At 35.6% G+C, this 13,233-nt stretch overlaps 1 protein-coding gene across 1 annotated transcript in view; it reads right to left on the bottom strand.

The window, feature by feature from the left end:
* The window catches only part of LOC110444784 (glypican-5-like), a 155,183-nt gene extending 145,108 nt beyond the window's left edge, over nt 1-10,075 (bottom strand). The window contains exons 1-2 of the mRNA XM_021489148.1: nt 9,735-10,075; nt 5,824-6,000 (exon numbers count right to left, since the gene is read on the bottom strand). Coding sequence (XP_021344823.1) covers nt 5,824-6,000; nt 9,735-9,906 — 349 coding nt within the window. The 5' untranslated portion in view covers nt 9,907-10,075. The remainder of the gene's footprint in view (nt 1-5,823; nt 6,001-9,734) is intronic.
* Between the last annotated feature and the right edge of the window lie 3,158 nt (nt 10,076-13,233).

Raw genomic sequence — 13,233 nt, 5'->3', positions numbered from 1 at the left:
TCACGTGTGGTTGGTAGTGGTGGTAGTTCACTGTTGCGTTCTCGGTACATAGCTGATTTGGTACTGACGAAAGTTGGTATCTGTTCAACGACCTGGTGTGTGTGATCGTCCCATTCTCTGTTTCTGAATTTGATGATCTCGCTGTCGTACAATGCGGGTAGTGGTTCTAGAGTTTTGGCTGCCTTTTCTCTGAGTGTTGCTAGAAATTTCTTGGCATCTATGTCAGCACGAGTTGTCGGGTGGTTGTGGTCTCTAGGAAATCTGGTTACCATGTTGTCTCTGGTGTTGGCTGTGCCTGGGCAATCTTTCTCGGCGCACTTCCTGTAGGCTAGTTCTGCATCTCTACCCTGTTTTCTGGTCTTTATCACATATCTGTAGCTGTTTACAGCTAAGTAGTGGCCTCTAGCATGTCAAATGTAGTCTACTCTTACTTGTGCGTTCGCCATGGTCAAACTTGAATAATGAATTTTGTCAGTGGGTCAGTGCTTATAAGCTAAAATCTAGCTTGGGATGCTTAGTGAGTAGTATTCAAAATGTATGAATAAATTAGTAGAAAAAGGCTTGGGTGCTTCTTTAACACTGTTCAAAGCTTATTAACTGTAATTAATTAGGTATATGCTCAAGTCAGATTAATTGGGACTTAAGTGAATACTACCGAAAAAATATAAGTAATTATTTGATAATGATATATCAATTATTCATGCCAAAGTTAAAGATTGTCTTATTTCTTAAAATTATTCTTTTTCCATTTAATTATATTTCTCATGAATATTTTATACATACTTTCACCTTTCAAAATGAATTAAAATTAAATAAATTTATCCACTCTATAATACTTTTCCCTCTATCCATGGAACAATTTGTCTTGGTTATTTCACCTAATGATTAAAATATACTACTAAACAAACATACCCACAGGGCATAAAACATAAAGTTGGATAAATGGGAAAAGCTTTTTTCAGAAGTTGGATAAATGGGAAGACACCGTAAAGACAGCCTTTGTCATCATACTGCAATTATACAATTTCTGACAAGCAGCAAGAAACTACCAGACTGGCCCCTTAATTCCCTAGCCCCTTTTAACTGTAGAACAGAAGCTGATAGTCTGGCCCCTTAATTCAACTATATAACAGAAGCTTCTATTTGACCCCTTAATTATAAATGTATACCTGTATAACAGAAACTTTCAGACTGGTCCCTTACTAAGTCAATTCAATAACACAAGCCCTAGATCTAGACTAGACCCATTATTAACAAGCCCCTTTATAACTGTTTATTATATGCATGGAAAATTCTCGCCATCACATTGGTCGAATCCTATACACGTGACCAGTCCTCAAAAACTCATGTAGACTGGTTATCTGGTGAATATCGATTTCTAAATATAGCCTTTTTGGAAATTCTCCGGAACCTGTCCTAGCGCATGCGCAGTTAGACCGGAACGCGATCTGTCAGACAATAGAAGATGGCTGCTGGCGAACGTTTCACCTCCGTTACATCAGAAAATTACCAAAACATATTCGAGGATAAAGATGCTGTTAACATAAACAAGAGGCCCAAGGGCCTTAGCGGTCACCTGAGTTATATCATAGGTACTGGTAGCTTTATTTTATTGTTTAGATGTGATGTGGAAATCAGCATGTAAACTAAGTGAAATACAATACTTGTCATGTCATCAAAGGATAAGAATTTTANCCTCCAAGGATAATTCTCACCAAGTAAAAATAATTTCCTACAGAAAGTTGTCAAAATATACCCAAAAGTGTTATTTCCCTATATAAACTATAGTAAACTTTACCCCCTCCCCAAGGGAGAACGGATAGCTCGGGGGTCCTGAAATTTACAATTTAAGTAAAGCCCCTGATGATCTTTCTTTCCATGCAGAGAAAATGACTGTAGTACCTCTGAGTCTGGAGAAGAAGATTTTTGAAATATTGGTTAATTTTCCCTTTGGGGCCCCGCCCTGGCCCCAGGGGTTGGGGTAGGAATCCCAATTTTACAATTTTGTAGCCTCATCTACCAAGGATGATTCTGACCAAAGCTCAGGTGACCTAAAAAGGCCATTGAACACGCAGTGTATGTCCTCCATGCTTATCTTAAGAAAAATTACCTAGACGATGCTTCGAAAGCCACGATGCTGAACTGTTGAATTCAAACCTGGCTAAATTTTACTCAGAGGCTCGCATACAAAAAACAGAACCTTGAGTTTTGTTTTATTTTATTGTTGAAGCATATAATAAAACAGTTATGGACTTTTGTGCTGGTGAATATGATGTGATATGAACCTGAAAGAGTGATATTGACTGAGGCTTCCCTCTTTCAGTTTCATATCACATCATATTCACCAGCACAGAAGTCCATAATTGTATAATAACAGAGGCTGTTGACTGGCCCCTTAATTCCCAAGGCTCTTTACATCAGAAGCTGCCAGAGCCAGACCCCTTATTCCCTAATGCAATCCTTCATAACAGATGCTTCCAGAACAATCCCAGCAGAATGGTCCTGGCTGGCTACTTACTCCCAATTGCATGCCTAGAAACTGATATTACGGATCTCCCACACGTAATATATATACATGTTTATATTGGTTTTTATATGTATCTTTTATCTTTTTAATTCTTCTGTATTCACAGTGACTTTTTACATCATTCAGGGTCAGCTATGGTTTTTTTTTTATACTTTTAATAAACACACATCAGAAATTCAAAATTTTATATAAAAACGGCCATCATTTCTGTTATGATTTTTCTTAATTTTCTCACAAAAAAACATTTCTGCTTTTTTTCTTGGCAATAATTTTTAAAAAATTGGATGAAATCTCCTTTCTGTCATATATCCATGTAGTCTGTTATATTTTGAATTAACAGTCCTTGCGTAAGGTTTATTGAGCCATTACTGCAATCAAACCTGCCATTATAATACGGAGACGAAACAAGGATTCGGTAAAGACTAAAATCCTAGCTATAACACGATTAATACAGGGATAACTTTATAGAAATCAATATAACAAATAGCCAAATTCTACTGGGAAAGATGATAAAACGCATATAGCTTATCCCACAATTCATTAACAAGCACATGATATATGGCTTCAATCAAATACAGCAACGGTCGAGTATTTTTGTGTCTAAATTGAATTATCCACACTATATATATTATTGTGTAGATATCAAGGTACTCTCCTATCACGTATCAATATAATTGTTTATGACAGCTGAACTCAGTTTGTATGACAAATATTCGGATACAGAAGTTGTTTTTTTTTTAGCTATTTTTGATAAATCTCCTCAGAATGGAAAGACACTTCAAACTCTCTCCCCAATTAAGTGTAGGTCCATTTCACCTCAGAATTGATAGGTAGTTCTGATAAGGTCCCCTATTCCTTTCCTCTACAACAAGACTGACTGCGGCAGGGGAAGAAGACTAGGGGTAGTTGGGAGGGGGTTGGAAGAAGAAAAACTGGGAAGTTTCTGAATCTCCCTAAACACTTTTAGAACCACTATACACCTAAATACTTTCCCTCCTTTCTTCCGTTGAAAACCCAATGACAACTGAACGATAACCGACCCAAAGTTGATCCCCGTTTCCCAATTGATGTACATCCCCAACTATTTACAAAGCTCTATGTCATTCTGTGACAACACAAACCAATTTCTGTTCTTCTACAATGTTTACCCTACTGTAGACAAGATTTAGGGTAGTTATAACAAAACTCCCTCTCAAGTGCTTCTCCCCAGCAGATCCCCAGAGGGAACATTCTTAGGTATAGGTATAATTACTAGAGCAGTCTTCTGAAGCCTCTCTCCTCACCCCTCACCCTTACCCCCACCCCATCGCCATTCCTTCCTCCAACTCCTGAAGCCTCTCTCCTCGCCCCTCACCCTTACCCCCACCCCATCGCCATTCCTTCCTCCAACTCCTTAAGTATCTCTCCTCACCCCTCACCATTACCCCCACCCCATCGCCATTCCTTCCTCCAACTCCTTAAGTATCTCTCCTCACCCCTCACCCTAATTTTAATACCCCCACCCTATCCCCATCCTTCCTCCAACTCCTGAAGTATCTCTCCTCACCCATCCTCACTTTAGTCATTCCTAATTCCCATATTCCTGAAGCCTCTGTTAACCTCCCCTGTATCCTTCACCATTCAAACCCCTTAACTTTCATCTCCTCAAACCCATTCCCCATATCCCGAACCAGAACCATCTCTCATCACTTCATCATTTTTTTCTCTTCTTATTAAATCCCTATAGAATATAGATATATGATATAGGCAGTTCTTAGAATCTTAAACCTCAAATCTTACCCACTTCCCTATCATAGGGTAAAGACATAACTAGGTAGATACTAGAATTATATGGACCTCAAATCTCTCCCCCCACCACTCCCACCCAGTTCTATATGAGGTAAACAAATATAGGTAATTAATTACATGCACAGTCCTTCCATCCCACCTCCACAATTTAGTTAGTTTTGATTCATTCCCACAGGCCACTGGGCTAGGTAATTTTAAACAAAACAGCCAATATGAACTGCCTGGGTAATTTTCAACATAAAGTCAGTCTTAACCCCCAACTTCCACCCCCATGAAACCCATCACCACCCCACAACCACCATCAACCTTTCACATGAACAAAAACGCCCTGTGACTCTCCTTAGTATTTTGCACCAACACCAGTACACGGACACCCCAGGGACGTTAACATTATAATGTTCTGTCCCTAATCATATTCAGTATAACAGGCAGCCAGGTTGGAAGTCCTACGGCTACACATGCCTACCACCTAGTGTAAAACTCACAGCTGTATTTCTCGAAAAAACATTTCATTAGAATGCTCTGCAGTAGATACGACAAGAAGGAAACCTTCCCCATAACATCCACAAACAAAACACTTCCTGTTTTCTGGCATTTTTTTTATCAATATGTGTGTACAAATTTTGTCAATTCAAATCAACTTCATGTACTTGCATGCCTATGTATATATATGACATCAATAAACACACAAGGTGCCTGGGGTATGTTACATACATACATGCAAACTTGAAGTGGGTGTGAATACATACGTTAGAGCTATGCCATGAACACAACAGAAACCCATAAAATGTTTTATTGGTAAAAAATGTCAATAAACGTTTCTTCAAACGAACTTTTAAAACCCAAATCGAGAATGTAAAGAATGTAGACCTGGCTACTGACAAACTTAAAGGATATGAACTGTTAAACTTTGTCGTAATCAATACATACATAATGAAACACATGTGTATCGTACAATTACACGGTTTACATAACACTGCTACTATGCAGTGTGCTTGAATCAAACGTTATAGATAACAGTCGCCTTGGCTTGCTGCCAACTCTGAGACCAGAACACCTTACACAAAAATTCTACCTACAAACCTTTTACACCGTAACATAAATTTGACACTTTTTATTATGGCAGACAGACGAAAATTTCAAATCTTATACATTGTATTAAATATTTTGTACATCGATTCCTCAAAGTCATATGTCTAAAACAACATATCTTCTGTCTGTTTGAGTCGCCTCTATTAAATAACGCATTTTTTGTAAGTCACTTTTCCAGTATTCTTAATTAAGACACCTGTGAACTCTATTTTCAGCTATCGTACTTACTGTCTTTAAAACCTGCTTTCCAGGGTGGCTAAAATAAACACAAAAATCACCTGTCTACAGTGACCATCTGTATTAAGAACTATAAAAAAAAAGCAGTGACCTAAAGTAACTCAAGACATTTTTTAGCTTGTCCTTTGGGTATATGACCATTCAGCAATGCCACAGGATCGAAGAAAACCTACACTTACCTTCATACTGCGAAATATGGTCCAACAGTAACTTTTTCAAGTATGCATTTTTTGTCCGAATGCTTGTTTTTAAATATTTTTCAGAAGCAATCACATATTTTTGTTCACTTTGGCTGGTACAACACGACTTCCTGCCCGTTTCTTTTGCACCATTAAAACATATTGAAACAGAGGGATCTGAAACAAAAAAATAGCAGATTGTATAGACTATATTCAAAACGGCCCTCAACCCTATGTAACTTAGGTAGACTCTACCATGCATTGATATGGAGGAGTCCATTATGGTCTACAGTGTTGAAAGGGTTAAACGTTGACAATTTTCTTCATTTCTTTTAATATAATCATGTACTGTTTATTTTTCAATTTTCCAATTACGGTAATTTACAGGTAATTGAAGATCGGCGTTTCTTCTGAAAGTTAAATCATGATAAAAGTTAAATCATGATAAAAGTTAAATCATGATAAAAGTTAGGAAAGTCATTTTCTAACCTTTAAATTTGCATTAGAATTATACAAAAAAAAGTATTGTAAACATTTTTTTAACACAGAAAAGTCTTCAATTAAATTCCAATGAATTACACACTGACTGTATCATAATTATGTTTATTTACGAGTACATCATCAGCCATTAGACAGACTCAGCTAAATGTTTGGTCAACAGACTAAAACCAATAAATAATACAAAGTACTCTAGTTCTATCAGCATAGTCATAAACACACAGCATTACTGTAAATACTAACAGATGTCACAAAACCGTTGTACTGTCAGCGCTGTATCCAACACAAAACAAAGCCATATGCATGGGGTTATATATGCATATATTTGGGCCATTGTAAAAAAACTCTAGATATTGTAACAAAATGTCAGTGTTTTGCTGGCGGAGCTATGCATTTTACATAACACACTTGGTTGTTACAGGTCTAGACAACTCTTGTATAGTAAAATAGGACCATTTTAAGTCAGGAAAGTATTTATTACCTGGTCAAATAAATTATAGATCAAAATTATTCTTTCTTCATTATTCCAATGAACAACTGCATTCAAATTTTCAATTTAATCAGACTTCCTTTAGATTTGAAATTGATTTTTGATTGCAAATTGCTGTTTTTTCTATTTCCTACTATGTAGTATTGCATGGCTATTTCCAATATGTATAAGTGAATAGATTGTATGAACCCATAACCCCCTATAACTGTCAGGGAGGGACTCCACCCACCCCCTCCCAACACACAAACACCAAATAAGCCCCAAAAAGCATGGAAGTACACAAATGAAAAACTTCACAGTTATAACCCTTTTCACTGAACAAAACTTAGACCACAACAAACTCCAGAATCGTCCTCGAGTTTCACGCTCCCTCTTTAACTGAAGTGTGGATCCAGCCCTGACTACAACTAACAAATCCTGATTCTATATATGAACCAAGTCTAGCTAGGACATTTCTTTCTTCGTTAAACCTGTCATGAGGATACCAGATTATATTTCCTATGTTGATAGGTACAGACGAAACGTCTGATATCAGACATGACAATGGCTAGTTAAATTTCAATCTCGTTGGATGATGACGATTCGAGAGATGATATTTCTTAACTAAAAGTTTCTTACTTAACTCATTTGTATATAGAAGATGTAAAACCCCACATTTTACCTGTCGACACTTGGATGATATACCTGAGTTAACGAGGAGGTAGTCTAACAAAATACATTAAATGAAAATGACACCAGCCATGATTTTGTAAATGTTCTTTCATCTTTTCAGTGAACTGGATTATTTTCGGACAAAACATATCGGATCATGCTGTTCCGTCCATAAGTGGTATTTAAATTCAAAGTATCTCCACATGAAATCAACACTTTATAATGTTGCTATACCTACACGATCAAATGTCATTAGGTTTTTCTTTCAATACTTATATCACGTTTAAATATGTGTAAGTTTTTAAATCTAATGACGAGTTAACCAGTGGAATAAAATGGTTTTTGACCTACATCTAACTTCGGGTTTGGGAGGCATCAGAGGTGGGGTATGTGAAAATTGTACCCACTACATGTATACGTACACCATGGTTTCATGACAATGATTGTGTCTTTAAAATGAACCTATCTATATTTTTTTTAGTAATTAATTTTAAATGACCCTGAATAAAACTAATTGCATTAATTACAGAAAAAACATACACCTCAAAACAATCACAAGTTTACATTTCCCATTACTACTGGCCAATGAAAGAGCTGGATTTTTTAACAGTTGTGTCAGAAATTGACTACCATAATTGATTTCATGTAGGAATTCACTAACATAAGATCAACAAAACACTGTACAACACCTTAACAGAATCATATACCATGTATTATATAATAAATAGAGAATAATACATGCCTTTTTCCATATCACACCCAGTATCAACCCGAGACTGCAATATCGGCCCAAGAAGCGAAGGCCCGAGGGCTGATATTGGTCGAGGGTTGATACTGGGTGTGATATGGAAAAAGGCGTGTTTTATTCTGTTTATTACATACTTACTAATAAAAACTACTATCTTATGATTTATTTATTTTTTTGAAATATTGAAAAACGAATTTTTATCCAAAAGTGGTGTGATATGGGTTTTGCGGGCTGATACTGGTTTTGGGGTGTGATACAGCGGAGTCTGATATGGGTTAGAGCAATTGTGTCGTATCGCATATATATAAACAAACAAAAACGTATTTATTAGTAAGTATGTAATAAATAGAGAATAATACATGGCTTTTTCCATATTACACCCAGTATCAACCCAAGACTGCAATATCAGCCCAAGGGCTGATATTGGTCGAGGGTTGATACTTGGTGTGATATGGAAAAAGGCGTGTTTTATTCTGTTTATTACATATTTACTAATAAAAACTACTATCTTATGATTTAATTTTCTTTTTGAAATATTGAAAAACGAAAAAAAATCCCAAAGTGGTGTGATATGGGTTTGGCGGGCTGATACGGGTTTTGGGGTGTGATATGGCGGGGGCTGATACGGGTTTTGGGGTGTGATACGGCAAGGGCTGACATATGGGTTAGAGCAACTGTGTCGTATCGCATATACAAAAAAAACATATTTATCAGTAAGTATGTAATAAAGTGGATTATACAATGTTTCAAAAAAATGTGATATTAAACAAAATATGATATTAACCAACATGATAATAAGTGGAATGTTCTCTGAATCTAAGGATGATCAAGATTATATATATAAGAATCTAAAAATCTTTATCTAAAGATGATTTACACTCCTAAAGTCACATTTGAACCTTACTGAATCAATGACTGGGCAAGTCCAGTTTAGATATGTAAGGGTGAATGAGTTAACTATCACATTAATTACATCAACAGTCACATATTACTGCATAAACAATATTTAATATGACATCAAAGGGACCTAAAGATATTTTTAGATTACAATCTTATTAAAATCTTCTGTAGTATGTATATATATTATATTAATTCCTTTCGAAATAAAATAAAAAGTTACTTTAAGTTTATAATATCACATTACAGTTAAATGGGACTTGAAAATGCAAGAGCTATGTTACTGAATTTTTTAAACACAAAAAAAAATGTTGATAATATTTTTAATGATCACGGATTAAGTTTTAATTGCTAAATTTTGGCAATCATTATTTGGTCATTATTATTGTTAATTACGGTAACTGGTATCAATTTCGTTCCAGCTGACATGTGGATTGATGTCTAGTTATACCTGTTCCGTATATATATATACGTTACAACGTATGTCTAACCTATTTAGACAATACACATGTACACCTGTACATACAGGTACGAAACACAGGTAAACTTCTGTCAGCTGATTTCAAGTTTATATAATGAACCTTAAAGAATTATATATCGTTCATGAGTATTTTATGGAAAACTTACCATGAATGGGATTATTTGGTACTAAAGCTGAGGAACCTATCCTTTTGTGTATAAATTCACGCTGAACTTTGTGACAACGGTGATCCTCCGTAGAGCTGTCTCCCGAAACCTTCAGCGACCAAAGTAAAACACACGCTAGACACTGAATGGGGTTAAATCTAGCCATTTTCATGAACTTAGTACACCTCCTTGTATAAAACTATCCAACTGAAATGAAATGACAGCGCGTTTTCACATAGTTTTATCCCATGAATAAACACAGCGAGTTTCCGTTTTCGCCACTTCTGCCGAGCACTTCGGGTATACCTGTAGTCGCTTACACAGTCAATGAGTAATAGGCCCATTGAGCCGAAGTCGTATGAAAGAACTGATTTGATTGGTCGATTCCAACAATCAAGTATGGAGACCTACTGGGGCCATCTATTATTACGGGAACCTGTACAAACGTGTTATATGCGATAGGCAGGTGGATCAGGTCTATTTATACTTCATTAGTGATGTAGACACATTTCTGTCTAAGCTAGCAAAAGAAACTGAAATATACATTTCAAATATATTAACAAAAATAATCATCATAAATCATAAAAGAATGCAAGCGAGTATTGAATGGCGATATTTTATGCAACTCCGTGCTACGCTTGTCTCGACAGCAATTACATTTTAATGGATCATATTCAGACAAATTAGTAATCGTTTATTCAAAACATCTATTGAATACAGTTAGGTGCATATCATTCAAAGTAACTGCATTAAATGCGCAATAATAATTTGTCATATAATAACGACATCATGATAATTTACATGTGGATTGAAATGTTGATATTCACCATTAGATCGTCAAATGGTACTTCCTAATTACCATAACATGTAATTAATTAATATTGTAGTGTCCCTAATTCGTTTTATACGGTATCGATATCATTGTCGGGAAATACAATGACATTAACGGCAATATAATACATAAGGTACCGTCAATATGTGTATATTTGACAAGCTGGTTAAAAACGGTACACTGCTAATTAATTTGATAAAGAGATTAATTAAGATATCCGATTAATATGTTGGTTATTTATAGCATTAGTAAGCTGAGCCAATGACTCATTGTTAGTATAACACTCTAAAAGCACGGAGAAGCTTGGAATTATATCGCGTACAAGATTGGAAACATTTGTATGAAGTTAAGCTTGCAAATTAAATCCTTGAAAAGGTCCTGTAGAATTGTTTTATTGTTAATGTACAGTAGGTCTGTGTGACTCTCAGAGTGAGTTTTATCAATAATACCACAGATCTCTTCACTGTTTTATTGTTAATGTACAGTAGGTCTGTGTGACTCTCAGAGTGAGTTTTATCAATAATACCACAGATCTCTTCACTGTTTTATTGTTAATGTACAGTAGGTCTGTGTGACTCTCAGAGTGAGTTTTATCAATAATACCACAGATCTCTTCACTGTTTTATTGTTAATGTACAGTAGGTCTGTGTGACTCTCAGAGTGAGTTTTATCAATAATACCACAGATCTCTTCACTGTTTTATTGTTAATGTACAGTAGGTCTGTGTGACTCTCAGAGTGAGTTTTATCAATAATACCACAGATCTCTTCACTGTTTTATTGTTAATGTACAGTAGGTCTGTGTGACTCTCAGAGTGAGTTTTATCAATAATACCACAGATCTCTTCACTGTTTTATTAATCAGCATGACGTAATTATTTAGATTTAGTTGAACGTTATCAATGCATGCGCTCTGTGTAATTTTCATATTATGGAGCTCTCCTTGAAAGGAGATGCATGTAAAAGTAAAGGTATCATGTGTCCTTAAATCAAATTTTAAAATTTGATTTTTTAAATGTGAGTACAAGTAAAAAAAAAAAAAAAGGATTCTTGGCTATTCCTGGGTTTTTTTCTCTCAATCCGTTTTAAAAATCGTAAATATGTCAAAAATTAAATATTTAATCTCAATGTATATTTGGGGGAATGATGTCTGAGACGTTGGCCCGGCCGGAAAAGTGGTTTGGTTCAACGTTCTTACGGTTATCGCTGTTTGGCTTCGATCATTTTATAACTGGTTTAAAGGGATATTAAACGAAATATCATAATCGTCTGATTAAGTGAATGTATATGTAATTAAGGTCATGGATGAGGTGCAAAAACCCACTTATATAAATGTATAACTAATGAACGCCGTTCCAACTTAGAGACCTTGGAAATCTCTAATCCCGCGTCTTAACGCACGCTCAAGTCGGCTAACACATAGGAGGGTGTACCTACATAATTGGATTAATTATATAACTTCATTTACCAAAATTATAATCCGAGCTAATTCTAACAGCGTGCGGTTGGCGCTTTGCAGTTCTATCTGACATTTCTATACACATTTCTATTGATGTTTTCTAACGATCGTGTCAACAGTTCTATACTTTGTACACAATACAGAATCAAATGTATAATGATTGTGGTGTTTTCTTTAATACATGTAGATTATGACAACGTGCCACGACACATGATATATACGGATTTATAAAGCTGGTAGTATTATATATATATCGATACTATATTACGGCAACTGGCATACTGCGGTCACTGTGGATTCAAAATGATGAATTATTGAACATTACACCAAGCTATTAGTCTATAATAATAGATATATATATTTGTCTGGCAGAGTTTATTTAAAAAAATCTGGATATTTATGTGTCATGAGAGTGAACGACTTCGCTAGAACGGGACTCATGACGTCACTTTGTCGAGGTACTTTCATAAATATGTGTCGATGAAGTCAATACACAGATCAATACAGTCATATGGTAGTCTAAAAACTATATATGTTGTCCGGCCAATTTTGGCTAACGAGACACTATATATAGTCACTAAAATATGATTAACAGTTATATTTACATAAAATAAGACACGATTATTGCATAATGGAATATAATCGGAATAACTGTTTTCTTCTTTTAAACATAGAAGATACTGATTTGGCTAAAACGTCCGGTAGCTCAGGTTTATCTCTAAGATGTACACATTTAGCACAAGAGTTCATTGTTAAAACGTTTACAGTACTGCTTGATCAAATAGTGAAATATGTATATCACAATACAATGGACAGTCACATATAAAATGTATTTCATACATCAAGTACGCACGTGACATGTGCCAGTCGTCCATCCATCTGTCGAAACATTTTCACACATGTAGCGCTTGACTAATAAAATAACTTAGTGACGACAAATATTAACTTTCATTCGCGACTTGCTACATTAATTCTAGGTTTGTTTGTTTGTGTTTTACGTCCTTTTAATAGCTATGGTCATTTAAGGACGACCTGTGTTTTGGTGTTGGAGGAAAGCCGGAGTACCCGGAGAAAAACTACCGACCTGCGACCTTTACCCGTATAGCAATTCTAGGACTAAAGTACTTTCCATCTGACGTCTTACTACAGTACTAATTATCCATGGTAGTGTGGGTAGGGCTTTTAAAAATGTGTCTGTAAGATTGCTGT

The sequence above is a fragment of the Mizuhopecten yessoensis genome, unplaced genomic scaffold (assembly GCF_002113885.1).
Source record: "Mizuhopecten yessoensis strain PY_sf001 unplaced genomic scaffold, ASM211388v2 scaffold2065, whole genome shotgun sequence".
In the NCBI taxonomy this organism is placed as follows: domain Eukaryota; kingdom Metazoa; phylum Mollusca; class Bivalvia; order Pectinida; family Pectinidae; genus Mizuhopecten; species Mizuhopecten yessoensis.
Note: the sequence above shows the minus strand (reverse complement) of the source record. Positions and strands in the feature narration are given on the sequence as shown.